Source organism: Camellia sinensis, chromosome 2 (assembly GCF_055761805.1).
Source record: "Camellia sinensis isolate YWXY chromosome 2, ASM5576180v1, whole genome shotgun sequence".
Lineage (NCBI taxonomy): Eukaryota > Viridiplantae > Streptophyta > Magnoliopsida > Ericales > Theaceae > Camellia > Camellia sinensis.
The window spans coordinates 230,679,936-230,702,585 of record NC_138962.1 but is presented as its reverse complement, the minus strand read 5'-3'; the positions used below and the strand labels follow the sequence as shown (position 1 = coordinate 230,702,585).

General features: G+C 42.4%; 1 protein-coding gene across 1 annotated transcript; it reads right to left on the bottom strand.

Annotated features, from left to right (window-relative positions):
* Positions 1–72: 72 nt before the first annotated feature.
* On the bottom strand, positions 73–1,704 carry LOC145819823 (uncharacterized). Its single transcript, XM_082913681.1, has 3 exons — positions 1,142–1,704; positions 950–1,048; positions 73–548 (listed from the first exon to the last, which is right to left on the bottom strand). The coding sequence occupies exons 1-3, from the start codon at positions 1,517–1,519 to the stop codon at positions 243–245; spliced, it is 783 nt and encodes a 260-aa protein (XP_082769807.1). The 5' UTR covers positions 1,520–1,704; the 3' UTR covers positions 73–242.
* Between the last annotated feature and the right edge of the window lie 20,946 nt (positions 1,705–22,650).

Here is a 22,650-nt window from a genome sequence, read left to right as displayed (position 1 = left end):
GATGTGATGCGATGCAATACATGAGATATGTAAATGTAATACTTTTTAAGCAAAAAAGTTTGTTCATTTCATTATCTATCTTTTTTCAAATACACAAGTTTTGAAAACAAAAATCTGCCTGCGGCAGTACAAGGTAATCTGACTGCCAACAAAGAGAAAGGAAAGAAAAGAAAAAGAAAGGAAAAGTACAAGAAAGAAGAAAAACAACAAAAATCTGTATCTGTGTCAAGCGACTTCGGGGGCTATCGGTCTGTCCTAGTCCTCTTCCTGGACGAAGGTCCAGGAGCATCATCAGCATCGTCATCAGAGCCCGAGCTAGTGCCGCCTCCGGTCTCCTCCTCCGATGACTCCGCCTCCGACTCTACCTCCGCCTCCGACTCGTCATCCTCATCATCGTCATCATCAGGGACGGGAGCCCACGAACTACTCCTGACATGAGTGTGCCCCGCCTTGGTGCGGGGGAATACTCTGCCCTCCTCATCTCTCCCTCGGGCGGGGACGAAAGGTCCAGCTGGAGCACCTCCTACCACGGGAATCTGGAAGGGAGGCTGAAAAAGTACATAAAAGGCAAATGCATCAGTATACTGTGGACAGTTTATTAGTGCAGAATGCAGCATATGAGTACAGTGTGTGAATACCGTGAGCAGTTTATCAGTGTAGAATGTAGTGTATGAGTACAGTGTGTGAATACTGTGGACAATCTATTAGTGCAGAATGCTGCGTATGAGTACTGTGTGTGAATACCGTGAGCAGTTTATCAGTGCAGAATGCGGTGTATGAGTACAATGTGTGAATGCCGTGAGCAATTTATCAGTGTAGAGTACAGTGCAGAATGCAGTGTATGTAGTGTATCAGACGCTGTGAGATCAGTGTGTCAGGTGTTGTGTCGTGCATCAGATTACGTGAATCAGCTTGTGAGTGATTTGAGGCCGTGATCAGAAGAACATACCGGAATGCTGTAGAGGGCCAGGAGGTCAAAGGTCCGCTGCAACATCCCCATCATGGAGGCATTCAACTCCACGGACTGCCGGGTGTACTCAGAGGACGCCTACAAAAGTGTAAGATACATCAGTATTCCGCGGAATGTCAAATAAACTGAAATGAAATACAGATGCAAGATGCAAAATGAAGTAATACATACCGGAGGCAAGTCGGGGATGCCAGCTAACTCATGACGAGCCGGGGGAGGAGCAAAGAGGATCTGGTAGGTCGCCCCATCCTGCCCTCTGTATGTCAGGAAAGTGGGCAGAACAGGCCAACCGGTCCCCCATCCTCCCTGAACTCCGCCCCTGCCACGGACTCGAGCCCTCCTCGAAGCTCCTGCTCCATCTCCCGCTCCTGTCCTAGCTGCTGGCGCCACAGGCCTGGCTTCCTCAACTCGACGGTCGCCGCTCAGAGACCGCATAATGTACGTTTGCACGTACTCTCGGTAGTCGTCGATGCCTCTAAAGCGGGTCGCCTCCCAGCCGATAGTATAATCGGCCATCTGCTCAGTAGTGAGTCTCTCGGTCTCCCTCATGTCCTCAGGAGGGTGAACTGGGACTATCTGCTCTGGTAACCCTAGGGTCTGGCGCAGGAAACGCTCACCCAGGTACCAAGCCCGACAGACCGGCCCCTCCAGTAAGATCCAGAAACGCGAGGTCTCCACAGCACCGGCAAATCGGTCCCGAATCGTCGCCGGCAACGGAGCCCAGGGCTGCCAAGTGATCTGAAAGTGACATATAGTTTGTTATCTATCGCTATTGAAGTATGCAGTGAAAAGCAAAGCTTAGATAAATTTTGAAATAAAACATACCTCGGCAGGGGTGATAGTGTCGAAGTAGCGGCGAAAGAAGCTAAATGTCTCTCGCGGCCTCCGCACGCATCTCCCGTCGAAGCGTCGCGAGAACGGGACGACGAGGGGGGTCTCCGTGACTAGCACGGGTGCAAGCCTGGGAAAGTAGGCGTAGACCCACAACTACATAGAAAACATCAATATGATTATCAGATAAGAGTGAAATACAGAATAAAGCAGAAATGGCAGGACCGTGTGTTGTACAGTGTATGGTATATTGTGTACAGTGTGAGCAGTGTACAGTCAGTGTAAAGCAGAGTGTATGTGTGTGCCGCGTGTGCAGTATGCAGTTAGTGAAAAGCAGACTACAGTATGTGCAATACAGAATACAGTACAGAGTATAGAAGATAGAAAAGCAGAAATGAAAAGCGAGAAAGAAACGTACCTCCCAAGCACGCCAGTAGCCTCCGAGTAACTGTCCGCTGCCACGGGAAGCCGAGCTCATATACCCGTAGAGTGTGGCCAGAGCGGCGCCACCCCAATCATAGTGCAAGATCTGCCTGACGTCCACCAAAGCACTAAGCAGGCAGAGGGGCACAGTGTTCGCCCGGTCGGCGAAAATAGTCGTCCCCAGCAGGAACATGAGAAAGCCGCGCGCATACCTCTCCACGGCCTCCTGAGTCATCTGCGCCTCCTCCATCAACGCGGGCTGGACCCTAAACTGCACCTCGAACCAGGAGTAACGAACAAAGCCTGGACGGGCTAGAGGTGGCACCTCACCAAGCAGATAGATCTGAGCGGCAGTCCACTCGTCCATGTCAGTATCAAAGGGGATCGGATCACCCCCTACCCCGATGCCTGTGAGCATCGAGAAATCGCAGGGAGTCATCGTCATGTCTTCCGTCGTAGATAAATGGAACGAGTCAGTGGTGTCCCACCACCTCTCCACTAAAGCGGCGAGCAAGGGCTTGCAAGTCGTGAGTCTGGATAGTCCCCTGCAGAAAGCGCCGAAGCCCGCCTGGTCCACGATGTGGCGAACCGCATCGGGAAACTCGGCATACCAGTCCCGAGCGCCGGTATTCCCATACCCGCGGATGGTATGGGAATCCCCCTATAATCAAAAACAACAATTGCAAGGCAATATTCAAAATGCAGTTTTAAGAAGCTTACAGTGAACTGCAACGTGTGATGTGTCAGTGTGTTCGGGTGGTTCAGGGCAGATGTAGCATGCGTGCAAGTTTAACAGATTTAAACAAATACCAGGTGCCGGTGTGCTTACAGTGGACTACAACGTGTGATGTGTCAGCGTGTTCGGGTGGTTCAGGGCAGATGTAGCATGCGTGCAAGTTTAACAGATTTAAACAAATATCGGGTGCCGGTGTGCTTACAGTGGACTACAACGTGTGATGCGTCAGCATGTTCGGGTGGTTCAGTACAATATAGCATGTGTGCATATGTTCAGACTCAAGTAAATATTGGGTACCAGTGGGTATGCAGTGAAATACAGTGAGCGCCGTGTGTTCGGGTGATTCGGGGCTAGTGCAGTGTGTGTGCATATGTCAGTCTCAAGCAGATATCAGTTGCACGTATGTTTACAATCAAGTACAGTATATAGGGTATCTGAGCTAAAGCAATTAAAGAGCACAACTAGCTACGACAGTTTTGTATTCTACATTGCAGAAAGTAAAGCAGAGAAAAGAGAGTTACCTCGAAAGCGCCGAAGGACAGGTGGAAGGTAGGCTCACGCAGTAATAGCTCAGGTGGCACGTGCCTGTCGAAACTCCTGAACTGGCGCAGTCCGTCAGGCGGCAGAACATGAATCGCCGGCCGGTAGGTCGTCGGGTCGAACGGGCGCTCGCTCAAAGGTAGGAGCTCGACCCCGAGATCCATCTCGTGATCCGGGGGAGTCCCACCGCGTGGAATGTCGTCCGCCATCTCAAGAATGATGAGAAAATAGCCGGAGGGAGGAAAACCGGGCTAGAATATGAAAAGTCAACCGAAAAGTCAACCCCCGAGAAGGTCGAAAATGGCCGAAAAGGCCGGGATGTGAAAAGGGTACGGAAATCAAGAGGAAAGTGAGGGGAACAAACCCCAAAAAGGTGGGAATGGCAAAAGAGGCACCGAAACAAAGATTTGTTCGGTTGAAAATGTCCGAAACGCGAAGAAAATCGCGAATCCGACGACGAAACGGGCGTAGAACGCGAAGAAACGGAGAAAAGAGGAGAAGAAAACACTCTAGAGAGAGAGGGTGTGGAATTTCGGCGAAGGAGGAAGTGAGAAATAGGGTTTAGAAACCCTATTTTAAAACACCTATGGTGAAATGTCGAATCTGCCCCGACTCAGGAACTTTTTGCCGGTCGGCAACATTTTGTGCCGGCCGGCAGAATATTATGTCGATGAAATTATTTTGCAGCCGGTGGACAGCCGGTGGCTTCCCCTCCCGGCCGGTGGTGTTCTCACAACCTTGTTTAGGCCATATGAGTAGTTTTTGGTCTTCATAGCTCAAGAAAGTGCAAGAGAGTGTATCTCCGACGCTCAGCCGGCCTCCGTTTTGACCTCAGGTCGTATCTTCTGTGCGTGACGCTCGAATTCATGCAAGGTGTATCCTTTTCGTATCCTTTTGGCTTTTACAAAATTCAAAAGTTGCCCCACGTGCATCGCATATCAATCGTACTGTTTTATGCATTTCAAACAATCGCACTGTTTTGTGCATTTCAAATTATCGCACTGTTTTGTGCATTTCAAACAATCGCACTGTTTTGTGCATTTCAAATTAGCACACTGTTTTGTGCATTTCAAATTATCGCACTGTCTTGTGCATTTCAAACCATGGCACTGTCTTGTGCACTCGCGTTGTCTAACGCATCGCGTTGTTTTGCGCATCTCATTGCATTTTGCATATCTAATCAATTTCATTACTTGCATAGACCGCATATCAATTTCATTACTTGCGTAGACCACATGTCAATTCCATTACCTGCGTAGACCGCATGTATTGCTTGCGTAGACCGCATAATTAATCAATTTCATTACTTGTGTAGACCGCATGTCAATTTCATTACCTGCGTAGACCGCATGTATTGCTTGCGTAGACCGCATGTTAATTTCATTACTTGCGTAGACCGCATGTATTGCTTGCGTAGACCGCATAATTAATCAATTTTATTACTTGCGTAGACCGTATAATTAATCAATTTCATTACCTGCGTAGACCGCATGTTTGTAATCAATTTCATTACCTGTGTAGACCACATGTTAATTACACTACCTGCGTAGACCGCATGTTCGTAATCAATTTCATTACTTGCGTAGACCGCATGTTAATTACATTACCTGCGTAGACCGCATGTTTGTAATCGATTTCATTACTTGCGTAGACCGCATGTTAATTATATTACTTGCGTAGACCGCATGTTTTGCTTGCGTAGACCGCATGTTTGTAATCATTTTCTTTGCTTGCGTAGACCGCATAATTGTCCAATTTCATTACTTGCATAGACCGCATGTATTGCTTGCGTAGACCGCATGATTGTTCAATTTCATTACCTGCGTAGACCGCATGTTTTGCTTGCGTAGACCGCATAATTGTTCAATTCCATTACCTGCGTAGACCGCATATATTGCTTGCGTAGACCGCATGCTTGAAACCAACTTCATTACCTGCGTAGACTGCATGTTCTACTTGCGTAGACCGCATGCTCATGATCAATTTCACTAATTGCGTAGACCGCATGCTCATGATCAATTTCGTTGCCCGCGTAGACTGCGGGCTCCACTTACATGTCTGTGCTTACACAGCATTGTTATGCTTCCCACTTGCTTTGCGTTGTCACGTATTTTCAAACTGCACAGGTATATGTACGGTTCATTTGAGGCTGGTGCAACCAGACAAACTGCACAGGTATTGTACGGTCTAGGAGACCCTAAATCCTCTGAAGGTGCAAGTCCTTTGGTGTTTGTCGTGCCCGAACGACTTTTGATGAGTTGCATTATATATGTATTTTAAAGCCGCGTGTTATCGCGCATTCCATGCATTTCATGCATCATTTGCATTCAAAAAAACAAAAACAAAACAAAATATATAATTGTATTGTTATGCGTCATTAAAACGTAGTGCATACTGCATTTCAGTTTGCATGCATTTATTGCATCACTTTCCATTTATGGCTCGTGCCTTTCCATGATTGAGCTTGGTCTGGTATGTGCCCATACTTCTCGTATCGAAGCATAGTTCAGTGGACCGTTCTATGTTAGACGTAGCTTGTATGCGTACATGCCTTTCCTAGGCAAGATTTGGTTTGGCCCGCAGGCCACATCCATTGTATCCATTTCCATTGCATTTCAGATTGCATGCATTCATTGCATCACCTTCCATTTATGGCTCGCGCCTTTCCATGATTGAGCTTGGTCTGGTATGTGCCCATACTTCTCGTGTCGAAGCATAGTTCAGTGGACCGTTCTATGTTAGACGCGGCTTGTACGTGTACATGCTTTTCCTAGGCAAGATTTGGTTTGGCTCGAGTGCCATTTCCATTGCATTATAGCTCACATGCATTCATTGCATCACCTTCCATTTACGGCTCGCGCCTGTCCATGATTGAGCTTGGTCTGGTATGTGCCCATACTTCTCGTGTCGAAGCATAGTTCAGTGGACCATTCTATGTTAGCCGCGGCTTGTACGTGTACATGCCTTTCCTAGGCAAGATTTGGTTTGGCCTGAATGCCATTTCCATTGCATTGTAGCTTTATGGCTTGCGCCTTTCCATGTTGAGCTTGGTCTAGTATGTGCCCATACTTCTCGTGTCGAAGCATAGTTCAGTGGACCGTTCTATGTTAGACGTGGCTTGTATGCATACATGCCTTGTCTAGGCAAGATTTGGTTTGGCCCGCGTGCCATATCCATTGCCATCTCCCCAGCATATCCATATATGTATTACATTGTAGTGTAATTTTTGCATCCAGCATTAGGATCATTGTCCTTTCTCCAGCGGGTCGTTTCCCCACTTGTGTCAATTCCCCCCCAATACTTGTTCTTGTGTCTGTCTACGTTGCTCATAGTTCAGTAGACCGTTCTATGGTAGACAGACTTGTTACCTCCATCAATCTATTTGACATAGGTGTGGTCTCGAACCACTCATGATTGGATTATGATTCAATTGCTTTGCATATAGTTTGCATTGTTTCAATTGCATTGCATCTTCATTTGCATTATTTATACATTGTTTTGTATATACTGTATATCATTTCGCATATCATTTTAGCATTGTCATGCATGTTGCTAACAACATCGTACCTATTGAGTTGTTTTCTTTGCAGACACGATATTGTATGTACGGTTCATTCGAGGCTGGTGCAACCAGACGAGCCGCACAGGTATATACACGGTCTAGGAGACCTTAAATCCTTGGAAGGTGCAAAACCTTTAGTGCATTGATGTGCACAGTTCAGTTGCATTGTCGTGCATCTTAAAGCCGCGTGTTGTCGCACATTCCATGCAACATGCATTTTATACATCATTTGCATTTCAAAACAAAAATATAGTTGCATTGTCATGCATCATCGTAAATAGTTGCATTGTCATGCATCATTGCATATTTGTAGATATTACATTGTAGCTTGCACGCATTCACTGCATCACCTTTCATCTATGGCTCGCGCCTTTCCAGGTTAAGCTTGGTCTGGTATGTGCCCATACTTCTCGTGTCAAAGCATAGTTCAGTGGACCGTTCTATGTTAGACGTAGCTTGTATGCGTACATGCCTTTCCTAGGCAAAATTTGGTTTGGCCCGCGTGCCATATCCACTACATTGTAGATTGCATGCATTCACTGCATCCCCTCCGCCTACGGCTCGTGCCTTTCCATGATTGAGCTTGGTCTGGTATGTGCCCATACTTTTCACGTCGAAACATAGTTCAGTGGACCGTTCTATGTTAGACGCGGCTTGTACGAGTACATGCCTTTCCTAGGCATGATTTGGTTTGGCCTGCAAGCCATATCCATTATATTGCATTTCCATTCCATTGCATATTTGTAGATACTGCATTGTAGATCGCATGCATTCATTGCATCACCCCCCGTCCATGGTTTGCGCCTTTCCATATTGAGCTTAGTCTGGTATGTGCCCATACTTTTCGTGTCGAAGCATAGTTCAGTGGACCGTTCTATGTTAGACGCGGCTTGTACGTGTACATGCCCTTCCTAGGCAAAATTTGGTTTGGCCCGCGTGCCATATCCATTGCATCGTAATTTGCATGCATTTATTGCATCACCCCCTGTCCATGGCTTGCGCCTTTCCATGTTGAGCTTGGTCTGGTATGTGCCCATACTTCTCGTGTCGAAGCATAGTTCAGTGGACCGTCCTATGTTAGACGTGGCTTGTATGTGTACATGCCTTACCTAGGCAAGATTTGGTTTGGCCCGCGTGCCATATCCATTGCCGCCTCCCCAGCATATCCATATATATATTACATTGTAGTGTAATTGTTGCATCCAGCATTAGGATCGTAGTCCTTTCCCCAGCGGGTCGTTTCCCCACCTTTGTTGCCCCCCCCAATACTTGTTCTTGTGTCTTTCTACGTTACTCATAGTTCAGTAGACCGTTCTATGGTAGATAGACTTGTTACCTCCATCAATCTATTTGACATAGGTAGGGTTTCGAACCGCTCATGATTGGATCATGATTCAATTGCTTTGCATATAGTTTGCATTGTTTCAATTGCATTGAATCTTTATTTGCATTATTTATACATTGTTTTGTATATATTGCATATCATTTTGCATCCATTTTTTCATTGTCATGCATGTTGCTAATAACGTCGTACCTGTTAAGTTTGCTTTCTTTTCAGACACGATATTGTATGTACGGTTCATTTGAGGCTGGTGCAACCAGACGAGCCGCACAGGTATTGTATCCTCCGAGTGAGACGTATTGAGAATTGCATAATTCTCTTGCATCCTTTCTGCATTGTAGTGTAGTTTGGTGTATGCCAGCTTAAAACTGTTGCATGTTTGCTTTGTTATAATTTTTCTTTGCATGATCATAAGTTATGCTCGGCTTGGTGCATTGTCTTGCATTTCGCCCCTGCCTTCGGGCGTATACCTTGTTTGTCTTGCATGTTTGTCTAAGTCTTCGGCCTTGTCAAAAATGGGTCGTCTCTGGGCTTTGACATTCACTCCCGTCATTGTTATGACTTTCGAGTTCTGTCAAAGAGGGGCAACTGTAGACACCCCATTTTTGACAGTCCTCAAGACTTGGACGTCACCATTGGAACACTTGGTGATTATCCATGTTTGTGTTCATTTGGAGTTCCCGGAGGTCCCGGCTACGCGCCTTGCCTCAAGATCTCCGAACTCGACTGTTTAGTGTCTGGTTTTGCACCAAACACTTGTGTTTTGCCTTGGAGGGGCAGGGAATGCCTTGTGAGGCATCCCCACACATCACCGGTGTAGACGCGCCCCGTGGGCCTCATGCTACAGTTCGGACTCGATTTGTGTCACGGTTCTTAATCTTGAACCAAAGAGTCCAAATCTGGCAAATCGTTTTGAGAAACAGATTTTTTTGAAATGAAGTGCCAAACATGGACTGCTTTGCCAGATACAGAGTCGCCACCTAAATATTTTAAAATGGGGAAATTTAGGAAACCCTGACTCGGTGCCGAAGGCCACATGTCCGTCATCACCAGAGTTGTCTCGGCTCGGGAGCTTAGGTACGATCGGGGAAGGTCAGCTATGAGCACCCCCTTTCGCCCGGTCCGAAGACCGGCCTCTACTAACCGTGATATTCTGTTTTGAAAACGTTTATGTGTTCTTATTCCATTTATTAGTCTAGAATTACTATGTTATGCGCACAGCAAACAAGTATAGACTAGATTGCCTAATTTGGAAAGAAACATTGCATATCCGTTCATTTTGAAAATGCTTTGGAATTTGCTACTCGCAAGTAGGCTAAAATACGGATTTCAACGAGTTTTTCCAACTCAAACAATCCAACCTCCACCCACAGGCATTCAAAACATTTTAACACATAAGCATCTAGCCACATGTTAAGCATGCTGACATGGCAACATTCACACTCATGCGATATGCTAAAGCGGAAATACTTACATCGTACTCCGTGCCAAAATAAAGAACTCGTTAGCGAACATGCATGATCCAAGTTCATGTTAAAAATGGCTAATGCATCACATGCAAAAATGCGATCTAGGCAGGCTCGGCTAACCCTAAACATGGCATATGAAATGCGATCAACTATCACATATTCAATTTTTGAATTGAAGTACAAATGCAGTTAGCGTGATGTACCGAGCCTAATGCATGCAATACAAATGGATGCACACATGCATAGCATAAGGTATGCTAATTTAAACGTGCCCTAATCTACCATCATAAGCAGGTAAATAAAAAGGAGAAAGAAGTGGGGGTTGGAAGACATGCACACACACACCCACACTTATTACAAGTTTGCCCTCGCTCGGAGGGACCAAATAAATATTACAAATTAATTAACTACGCGAGCTAATTAAATATTACAAATTAATTAACAAATTAATTATTCTAAGAAAACAGTAAACCGCCTCGGGAAGCGCGCCGCCATGCGTAGGCTGCCTCTGTTTTCTTTCCTGTGCTCCTCTGGAGGCTGCCAAAATTTCAGGACTGCTTCCTTGGATGCTGGGAGACACCACCGGCTGGGTGAAATTGCCACCGGCACTGATATGTTGCCACCGGCACAAAATTGAAGCTGTCGGCAGAGAAAAGATTGCCGGCCGGCACCTTACACTGCCGGTCGGCAGAGTATTCCTGCAGAACCTGCAACTCACAGCAACAGAGGGCAAGGCAAAGCATGGCAGCACAATTCAAGGCATATGTGCACCAACCATGTCCCTTATCATGATAATGACTCAAAGGGGCATGTGCCTCGATTCTCGGACCATCAATCACGCATTTCCATGCATGATGGCCCAAAGAACCAAGTATGCAACTTTGATTTCAAATGCATGCAAACCAAATCAAACCAAAGTCCTAATCCCTATCACCAAATCAAGGGACAAGGAATGCATGCAAGATGTAATGCAACCTAGGCATACAAGCTAAGGATGCAACATGGCATGGCAACAAACTTATGCAATCATGCAAACAAACATGAAACAATGCTAACTAATGCTAAGGTGGTCTTAAGCATGGTTTTAGGCAGCTCCAATAAGGCCTAAAACAGTGGCCAAAATGCTAAGTGCATGGAGGCAAATGACATGCAAACATGCATAGATACATGGTCCAAGACTTAAGCATAATGAAGCGACTTTTCGACGCATTTGAAAGGCACAAACATGGACAATTTTCATGCGAATTTCAGAGGTGATAGGTGATGCGAAACAGCCCCGAAACATAACGAAACAACACTCAACGCATGGAATGAATCCCGAAATGCAAAATTAGGCATATGGAATGGCTTACAGCTATACAAAGCATGCATAATATGGACATGGAGCATGAAGACAGAAGGAAGGCAGCCTTGAGATAAGCATTTTTACAGTTTATGGCATGGCCAAACAGCAAGCAAAGATGGGGCTAAAATGGCATACAAAAACGGGGCTACCACATGGATTTCAAAGCAAGTAGCACATAGAGTATCCAAAAAGTGTTGAGCCCTTCTTCAATGTTGAAGAAGGGCTCAAAATAAGCAACTTCACAGTTTATAACATGCCTCAAAACAGATCACACACAAGCCAAAAATATTATGCAAAATCATGGCATAAAGAGGGCTAATGAAGGAAGTGCTAGCTACTGTCCTCAAACAGCAAGAGGTCCTAATCAAACATGAAGAGGACCTCAAAATATGATGATTTGAAGTTTGGGTCGGAGCCCAAAGATGTAACCACAAGGGGCTAAGATATAGGCCAAGAAAATGCACAAAAGAGGGAAAGTGGGACTCACCCTTGTAGAACCAATCTTTAGCAACCTTTGGACCGGGTTTGGGAGCTTTTAACCTCTGGAGGACAGCCTCAAGTTGCTGGAATGGGCATTGGATGCCTTGTGCTATGAGTTGATGAAGAAATGGCCCAAGAACAAAGGTGTTTGATGGTTGAATGAGAGAGATATGGAGAGAGATTGAGGTTTTGTATGTATGTATATCAAATATATGTGGTATATCTTTGGTTTTTCTTGCCTCAAATCTCTAACCTAAACAAGGGAGGAGGAGAGGTGCATATATAAGCAATGCTAAGCTTCTAAGACAAGCTTCAAAGGGGCCAAGGGGTTCAAGGGGGTGCAAGGCTTCTAGAGGAAGCTAAAACAGCTGGCCAAGCTTCTCAGCTTGGCCAAAAGGTTCAAGCTTCTAGAAGGTTAAGGGGTTCAAAGGCTCACAAGGTGCAAAACAAACACACATGCACGTGGGGGATCAATTCTACGCATTCCAGCTGGCACAGCTGGAATCCACTCAATCTGCAGAATGCTCCGGAAGGTCGTCGGCTAGCAAAAATTGCCGGTCAGCAAAATAAAGTGCCGGTCGGCACAATAAATTTCCGGTCGGATAAATATAGTGCCGGTGGATGGCCGGTAAGGTCAAAAAACTACCGATTGGTGTCCAAATTGAAGCCCCGGAAGTTATCTTTCCAATGGCGCAAACCTTGCATCAAAATTCCTCCTATCCAAAAAGTTATGCCCTTTTTGGTGAAGCCGCGCAGATTCAATCCAACCGGGATGATGCCCGACTTCAACTGATCATATCTCCCCCACCCGGACTTGGCTTTAAGAGATTCTTGAGTGAAAAATGAATCCCCGGAAGTAAGCTTTCCGACGGTGGTGGCCCCATAGCTAAACTCCAAGTGTACAGATAGATAAGCCCGATTCAGCGAGGGCTGCTCAACTCGCTTCTACCCGGATTCATGCCGAACCTTTCCCAAACTAGTTTTCTCCTCTCCTTTCCTCTCTTCTTCAACTCCAATCCCCTAAACAAAGTGTTTTGAAGGATTTGCCTCTCTTCTAGCCGAAGAAACTGATTCTTTGCCCTGCACATCTCTCAACACCGAGCAAACCATCAGTAGTGCCCAAGTCTTAAGGGCGGTCAAAAATGGGGTGTCTACAACCGGCCATGGCCAGAGGCCACCGGCTGGTATTTTGTTGCTGTCGGCAATATATACCGGCTGGTATTTTGTTGCTGTCGGCAATATATATTGCTGGTCGGCACTATTTGTTGCCGGTCAGCACTCGTTTTTGTCAAAATGGCAATTTTGAGTAGCCGACTATTGTTCATCTACTTTATGCAGATATTTTGTGCCAGCTGTGATAGCTGGCACCAACTCTGCTTCCCTCCATACACGTGTATGGAGGGATTTCCCTCTAAGCAAGCTTGTTTGGTAAGCTTTGAAAGGGGAATTTCTATAAGAGGAGCCTTTCTCTCCTTTGCTTAGGGTTAGAGAATTTTGGAGAGAAAAACACAGAGAGAAGCTCTGGTTTTAGGGTTAGGGTTCATACATATCTCCTCTCTCTCTTTTTCTCTCTTTGTGTTCTAGGTGTTTTAGTCCATATTATTGCACATAAACACCTAGTGTTTCACCTTCTCTTAGCTACTGAGGTTCTAAGAGGCTGGTTTTGGTGTTTTGGAGTTGGATTCAAGCCAAAGAGGGCTGTTGGAGCATCATTTCTGAAGGTGATCTACAAGGGTGAGAAACTTCCCTTTTATTCCCCATTTTTGCATTGCTTTTCTACCTATCTTAGAGTTGTTTTCGTGCTTATTGTATAATACAAAAAAGTATTAAGAGTGTTTTGTAGTTTGGGTTTGTTTGACCCCTCCTAAGCCTTGTAAGCCTCCTTTTTGTGCTATTTTTGTGCAAGTTTCGAGACTTTGGTGTTTGGGCCTCTTCACCACTGAAATCTTAAGGGATTTCAGTGGCAGAGATGGTGCCTTGAAGTCTCCAAAAGGGGAGGGCCACCCCCTCTCCTTGTTGTCCTTGAAAGGGACTCTTTTTGGCCTCTTGAGGGAGCATCATGTTAGAGTGTGTATTGATCATGTCTTGGCTGTTTTCCATGCTTATTATGCCATGATATAACCTTGTTGTGTGTTGGTTTTGGTACACCATGCATACTTAGCATACCTACCATGTAATGCCTTGTTATTGCCTTAATATGCCTTAGGTTGTTAGCCTTTGCTCTAGCATGTTTTAGGTTTAGCCTTGTGAAGGTTTTGTGCTTATTTTGCCATGTTTTAGGTCTGTCCATAGTTGTTTGGGTTGATCTTGGCATGCATAGTATAGCTCTTTTGTATTTGAGCTTGTATGCTTCAAGTATGTGAATGTGTAGTATGTGTTGCTTGCATCATTTCGGTGGTTTGGAACCACCCTACATGTTATTTCAGCCCCTTTGACATGCTCATATGTTTGCCTTGGATGCCTCTTTGAAGCTTTGGAAGCTTGCCTTGCATGCTCCATGTTTTAGCATTTATGCATGCCTTTAAATTCAAACCATCTAGATGCTATCTAGTTGGTCTTTTGGGCTTAGTTTCATGTGTTAAAACTTTGTTTTTGGTTGCCTAAGTCCGGCCATGTGTGGTTGTACTAAGTGTAGTCCATTGCCTCTTTGGTGAGCCTTGAATGCTTGGACCATTGTTGCATGTTTAGCTTGACTTGTTGCTTGGTTTGGCACCATGTTTTAACATGATTTTCAGAGCTTATGTTGCATGCTAATTGTCCATGATATTCCTTTTCAAGTGTGCCATAGAGTTGCTTATTTAATGCCTAAGTGTTGGTCCAACTTACTTGCATGTGTGTATGTATGTTTGATCCCAATTCCTTGGTTTTTGGCCACGGTTTTAGGCCTATTTAGAGTTGCCTAAATCATGTATAAGCCCACCTTTTCATCAGTTTGCATTGCCTCATGTTTGCTTGTATGCTTGCATAAGTGTCTTGCCATGCCATGTTGCATCCTTAGCTTGCATGCCTAGGTTGCATTGCATCTTGCATGCATGCCTTGTTCCTTGACTTGGTGATAGGAATTGGGCCTTGGTTCGTTTGTTTGGTTTGCATTTCATTTGACATGAAAGTTGCACACTTGATTCTTTGGGCCATCATGCATGGAAATGCGTGATTGGCGGTCCGAGAATCGAGACACATGCCCTTTTGAGTCACAAACATGATAGGGGACATGATTGGTGCATACATTGCTTGAATTGTATTGCCATGCAAGTTCTGTCCTCTGCTGCTGTGAGTTGCAGGTTCTGCAGGCATTCTTTGCCGACCGGCAGTATACATTGCCGACCGGCAGTAAGTCACCAGCCGATGGATTCATTTTGTGCCGGTGACCACAATTCACTGCCGGTGGTAATTCTACTCAGCCGGTGGTGATTCCCAGTATCCAGAGAAGCATCCTTGAGACTTTGGCAGTCTTCAGAGAGGCAGAGCAGGGAAAACAGAGGCAGACTATGCATGGCCGTGCACTTCCGAGCAAGACCCGAGCATGCGCTGCATCTGGCTCTCCTCCCGAGGCGGTTTACTGTTTTTCCTAGTTTAAATTAGTTTGTTAACTGATTAGGCAATTTGTAATATTTAATTAGCTTGCGTAGTTAATTAATTTGTATTATTTATTTGGTCCCTCCGGGCGAGGGCAAATCTGTAATAAGTGTGTGTGAGTGGTGTGTATGTCTTCCAATCCCCACTTCTTTCTTCCCTTTTATTTACCTGCTTATGATGGTAGATTAGGGCATGTTTAAATTAGTATACCTTATGTTATGCATGCGTGCATCCATATATTTGTCTTGCATGCACCGGGCTCGGCGCATCATGCTAACTGCATTTGTATTTCAATTCCAAATTGAATACGTGCATTAATTGGTTGCATTTCCCATGCCATGTTTAGGTTAGCCGAGCCTACTCTAATTGCATCTTGCATGTGTTGCATTAGTCAACTTGACATGAACTAGGATCACGCATGTTTGCTAACTAGTTTATTGTTTTGGCTTGGAGTACAATGTAAGTATTTATGCTTTAGCATCTCGCATGCGTGTGAATGTTAACATGATAGCATGCTTACCATGCGACTAAGTGCTTACGTGATATTATTGATTGATTGCCTGTGGGTGAAGGTTGGATTGTTTGAGTTGGAAAAACTCGTTGAAATCCGTATTTTAGCCTACTTGCGAGTAGCAAATTTCAAAACATTTTTCCAAAACAAACGGATATGCAATGCTTATTTCCAAATTAGGCAATCTAGTCTATACTTGTTTGTTGTGCGCATAACATAGTAATTCTAGGCTAATAAATGGTTTAAGAACACATAATGTTTTCAAAAACGGATATCATGGTTAGTAGTGGCCGATCTTCGGATCGGGTGAGAGGGGGTGCTCATAGCTGACCTTCCCCAATCGTACCCTAGCTCCCGAGCCGAGACAACTCCGGTGATGACAGACATGTGGCCTTCGGCACCGAGTCAGGGTTTCCTAAATTCTCCCATAAAAAATATTTAGGTGGCGACTCTGTATCTGGCAAAGCAGTCCATGTTTGGCACTTCTTTTCAAAAAATCTGTTTCTCAAAACGATTTGCCGGATTTGGACTCTTTGGTTCAAGATTAAGAACCATGACACAAATCGAGTCCGAACTGTAGCGGGGTCCCTCGCGGACTTGTTACACAATGGCTTTGGGATTGATTAATTAGATCCAACAATATCTCGATACGAGGTATATTGGACCACCAAAAGTTACTTAGCGAATATTCGAACATCATTTGCATGCAGAGATGCCAATAGTTGTTCACTTGGCACTTTATCTACCTGGAATGCATCGTGTTCTTTTCAATCCTAATGACTCATTTGAAATGATTCTTTCTAAAGCTGTGCTACAAAAGTCAACCTTTACTGGTTTTTTTTTAATGTTGCACTTCCTATGAAAATTAATGCGCATTCATTTACCAAGAATTTCCACAACATTGTGTTTGTCTTAAGTCAGAAAATAGATTGAAACCAAGAGAACATGGATATGGAATTGGTAAAATGTATTTTGCTAGCCCTAACTGAGGTGAAAGGTTTTATCTGGGTTTGTTGTTAACTATTGTCAAAGGGCCAAAATCGTTTCAATGTTTACGTATAATTAACAATGTTTTGAATTATACATTTAAATCAGCATGTATTGCAAGATGACTCTTAGAAGATGATGAAAAATGGATACAGTGCCTGAAAGAGATTGCAGTTATGAAAACTGGATATCAATTAAGGCGATTATTTTTTATTATTCTGACCTAATGTTTTCCATTACAACAACATGCGTTATGGAATCAATTTTCAATGCATATATGTGATGATCTTGCACATAAGATTCATACATTGTTTACCAATTCTAACCCAACCGAGGCTCAAATTGAATATTATGGTTTGTATCTTTTGAATCAAATGCTTCAAGAATCATTTAATTGGCTTCCTACCTATGCCATAACCTGCAACAAATTGGAGTGCAATAGTTGGTAACCGATTGATATTTGAACATTAACAGACAGATGTACAAATTACTATTGATTTCCTCAATAATGGACAACGAATTGCTTATGACGCATTCACTTCTTCAGTCTTTGAAAGTAAAGGGACTATTTTCTTTTTGAATATTGGTGCCAAAACCAGAAAAACATTTTTGTACAATACGATTGCATTAAAATATCACAGCCTTAGCCATATTGTTGTTACCGTGGCTTCATTTGGAATGTGCAGGAGGTCACACTACACATTCAACATTTTCCATCCCATTGGATGTCTTGGAAGATTCAATTTGTGGGTATAGCAAGCAATCATTACGAGCTGAATTGTTTAGAGAAACAAAACTCATAATTTGGGATAAAGTTTCTATGCAACATAGACATTGTGTTGAGATGGCTGATCGCACACTTCGAGATATTTGTGATAGTGAAAAGCCATCTGGGGGAATCACTATTGTTCTTGGTGGAGACTTTCAACAAATCTTACTAGTTGTAACCAAAGGAGTTCATGAGCAAATTGTGAATGCATCATTAAGATACTCTATTTTGTGAAAGGATATACATGTTTTATCTTTAGATTTGAATATGTGCTTGAATCATGCAAACTTTGGAAATGTTATTTTTGCAAAATTCTTGATAGAGGTAATACTCATTCAAACTTTTTCCTTATCAAATGGTGCTTCAAATTGAGGATACTTTGTTTATATCATTGTTTTTAATTTATTTATTAGATTGGGACTAATCCACAAGAAATCATAAAAATTTCATAAACAATACACAAATGCTAATATATGAGGGATTTACTCTCAGCAGTTTATACATAATTAGATGTGGTAAATACATCAACCCCATCATTCTTAACTGAACGCACAATCCTTTTTGCACAGAATAATGATGTTAGTGCTATCAATAATTTATCTTGCTGCAGATAAGATGGCTGAAGATGATGAAATTAATCCTTCCATTACAAACAGATATTCTAATGAGTATTTAAATTCATTGGATCCTCCTGGCTATTAGTTTTTAAGGTAGAGTTGAAAGTGGGCTGTCCTATAATGTTATTAAGAAACATTGCACCAAAACATGGACTATATAATGGCACAAGATTGATGGTTTCAAGGTGCGACATTCACATAATTAAAGCTCGAATCTTAACTAGAGAAAAGTTTGGCAATTTGGCATTTATACTGTTAGTAATGGGCGCCCATATGGCATGACCATTTGAATTTGAATTTGAACCTTATCCAAATAGGTTTTGAAATTGCATTCAAACCTATTTAGGATAACCACTCAGGATACAGATATTATCTCCATTAACTGATATGGACAGATAATAATAACACATTATATATCTGGTATATGGGTTATGGGTGATTAAGAGAGAAACAACATATGATCTGAGTTTTACCCATATACTGACTCTCTCCCAAAAACAACGATCAAGTCATTTGCACTGTGATTTGTGTGGGTGATATTCATTCTGTAATATCACTTCACTACTAGGTTGGTTTATCAGATTCTGGAAGCACGTGATTTACCCACGAGGTTCTATCATCTAAAGGTATGATCTAAATATTTTATTCGCTGCATTTTTTCTACTTTGATTTACATTGGTATCAGAGCCATAAATATGGGTATTTTCGTGCTTATTTTTATGCATTAAAATATGTGTATATTTTTTATATAAATATATATACATGATATATACATGAATATTAATGGAGGAGGAAGATGAAGTGCACGGTTTTTTGCATTTTAACTCCATTAGATTGAGAGAGTGATATACCTCTTTTTTATGTTGTTTAAATGTCATTTTTAACGCCATAAATGTTTTTATTGTGAAAAATGGAGTCCGACAGTACAAAAATCGGACCAAAAAACACCCGAGAAGGCAGCGCGTGTGATTCACGCGCTGTATGACGCCGCCCAGAACCGCCACACGCCACCACGCGCTCTCACGCACTGAGACGCGCTAGGCGCGCTTCCCACGCGCGAGCTATCTCCCCCCTTCCACGCGCGCACGTTAGCCGCGCCACGTGCGCAGCCACGCACGCGCCATGCGCCGCGTCGCGTTGAGCCGACTCGCGCAGAGTTGCGCTTAGCAGTGGCCAGCCGAGCCGAACCGTTTTTTCCGCGCTGGCTTGACTCTAAGGCTCTGTTTGTTTTTTTTTTTTAATTCTGAATTGCGTTAATTGGCCATAATTTATTCGATATAGCTTTGTTTTAAGCATGGTTGATACCGTTAGACTCGGAATTAAATTTTATATCTTCTGTAAAATTTTGAAAATTTTATGAAAATAAAAAATATTTTTCCTGAAATAATAATGCATTATTTTTGCTTTAAAATGCATCTGGTGTTGCATGATTACGTTTTTGGGGCTGAATTTTTTATTGTAGACTATTGATGTAGTTTACTATTTACTGGTATAGTTATAGTATTTTATCAGATTCTGGAATATTTATTTCTAATTTTATGTGTATTTATTTGTTATTTAAAATTCCAGAAAATACCAGAAAATTCTAGAAAATTTCAGTATGATATACTTTCTGTTATGGCATAATTTGAATATTAAATACAGCATATTTTTTTTTGGGTTTGTAATATGTTGTAATTAGAGGAGCATGATTATTTATTTATTTATTTATTAGAATTCCATTATTAAATGAATATAGCATGAGTTATTTGTAAATTTACATTAAGATGCTATTGTATGGAATTTATCATGCTTTGTATATGCCATAGTCAGTGGGAGGTTATTCGGTTGAGAGAAATCTTTGTAGATTAACTCCCGAAAACCAATATTTTGCGCATAAATTAAATTAAATTTTGGATAATTGTCACCTGTGGCGCAAGAGATTATTACGAGCATAGCGGATTTTCGATCTTCCGACTTGTGTAATATTGTCACTATTTAATTTAGATTTTTTCGGCAAAATTATATTATGCTAATCAAATTAATCCTAATGCGAATTTCTCTCTAAATTGATTTAGCTTATGGAAGTTAATTTGGTTGACCTAGACTTAGTAGAGATGTTCAAATGTGAACAAACTAATCCCATTCTTTAGATGAGCAAAAGTCTTGGAGACTTTAGGTCAAACCTTAATTGAGCCAAAGTAAGGAAACATGACTCAAAGTTGCCATGGTTTTGTTGCCTTGTTTGGCACAATAAAAACTAATGTGTGCGCTATGGTTAGCGGCATACTACGTAGTTTTGGTTGGCGAGTTTTGGAGTTATGAAATTAGTAAGCCCTCAATAGATCAGTTTATGATCTTGACTAATGAGCTGCGCGGATTGACTTTGTAATTTGATTTGTAAATAATGTTACATCATTGGATGAAGTAACATTCAAGAGTCACATCATCCAAGAAATGCGAGCTTAAATAAATTAGTCATTAAGTGTAAGACGAGTAGCCAGTATGAGCAGTGTTTTGCTCTCTACCTAATTATTGGGAGTGGATTGAGCGAAATTTCATGCACTATAATAGTGTGCGTAGAAATATCACATGAAGTGAAAAGATTAGCGCTTAGAAGCTGCAAAATCTATTAACACTAAGTGAAAAGATTAGCGCTTAGTGGCTGCAAAATCTATTAGCATTGCCAATTGTCTAAGTCTGGACACTTACTGTTTTCACACTTGAGTGTGAGACATGAGGAGGGGCTTCTTTGTATGATTCCTTAGCTAGGCTAACGTTTTCGAATAATGTTTACCACTAAGTGCAAACGTTGCAGCATAGTAATGAAAAGGTCAAGGCCGACAAGGTTGTTATGACTCTAAGAATTTGACGCATCGCTTGTGAGAGCATTGTATTGAATTAGACTCTTTAGCCTAATTCCCGCTTAAGTTACTTCAAGAGCTGTCACAGATTGATAGCTTATTCTCTCCTTCTTGTGGATAGTAGAATTAATTGCAAGTAACTATGAAGCGAGAAATAGATATGGCAAGAGGAGTATCGTCATCTTTCAACTAGATGCATTAAAGTGTATGGAGAATAAAATTGACTTGAAGGTGCAGGGGATTAGCACTTACTAGTTAAATTTGCGACTTAGGCGCACTTGAGATCTCCATGACATCCTTTTATGATCTAGTGAATATGAATTAGTCCTGAGTCATTACCTAGTTGGGCCTAAACCTTTTAAACTTATCTTCGAGAACTCACACATTAAGATGATTGGAATTAGTTTATGACATTGGTCATGAACCGGTGGCTTATTATACTTAATCACATTAATGGGATGATGGCACGATGGTTTGAGTAGGCCTTCTTGGGCCCACTCGCTTATGACATCCTGCTCTCATGTGAATGTGTAACTTTGGTCGCAATAGGTGCGCACAAGTAAGTAGGAAAGCCGTAGAAGGTCATTTGTATTGGCGCTTTTAGTCCACTATGATCTTTGTAGCTAGATATGTGTAAGGGTATGATAGCTAAGCCTCAATCTCGACACATTTATAAATTACGATACGCATCTAAGTCAAGACTATTTGATCTCTCATAAGTCAAAAGTTTTGAGATGATTTTTTGACATTGCACTTGTGAGGTTGAGATCAATTAGATAACAGTTTTTGTGCTTTTAGTTTTGACCAAGGTGGCGAGTATCTATTTAAGTTATTTTAGAAAACTCTGTGAAGAGAAATGGATGCTTAGAAAATTGATTATTCCTAATACTCAACAAAACAATGGTGTAGTAGAGATAAGGAATTAAATATTGTTAATGTTAGTTGGATAATGGCGCAAAATGTTTCCCAATTGGGAATTGCACTAGTTTGTTGCCTATATCCCTAACTAAGTGCCCTCCATATCAGATTTTACACTCCATTTGAGTAATGGATTAGCGGAGAGCCATCTATAGGCGATCTGTAACCGTTAAGCAACTTATCTTTATTTTACTTCTCACAAGATTGCGAAGTTAAGACCTAGGATTCTATAGCGCATTATTGTATGCTGTCTTGTAAACACAAAGGGTTATGTGGCGCATTATTGTATGCTGTCATGTAAACCCTCCGGGTCATGTGCATATAGGTAAGCAGCTTTGTGGTAATGTAACAAAGTCACATAAAGTTTTCTTAGTAAAGGTGACGTGAATAGAGTTTTGGAACTCTATAAGATAGAGAATTCTAAGCATAGCGCTTTTATGTAGCCTAGTTGAGAATGGAAAGAAATCTCCAATATCCTAGGGACAGTGGGAGCGATGTGCCTACTAATGGATTACTCTATTAGAGAAGAATACTCTACATTCTTAGTTGCGTGGTAACAAATGTGAAAATTTTTCATGACATCACTGGGTGATTGAGAAGGAAACATTCATGGTTGCTCCGCAAGATGATAAAGAGCCTAGAATAATGCCAAAGGCTATAGTCCCCTGTTTTTAGAAAGTAGATTAATGTTGCGTGGTTTAAGACAAAATCCTTGAGGATTAACCATTTCT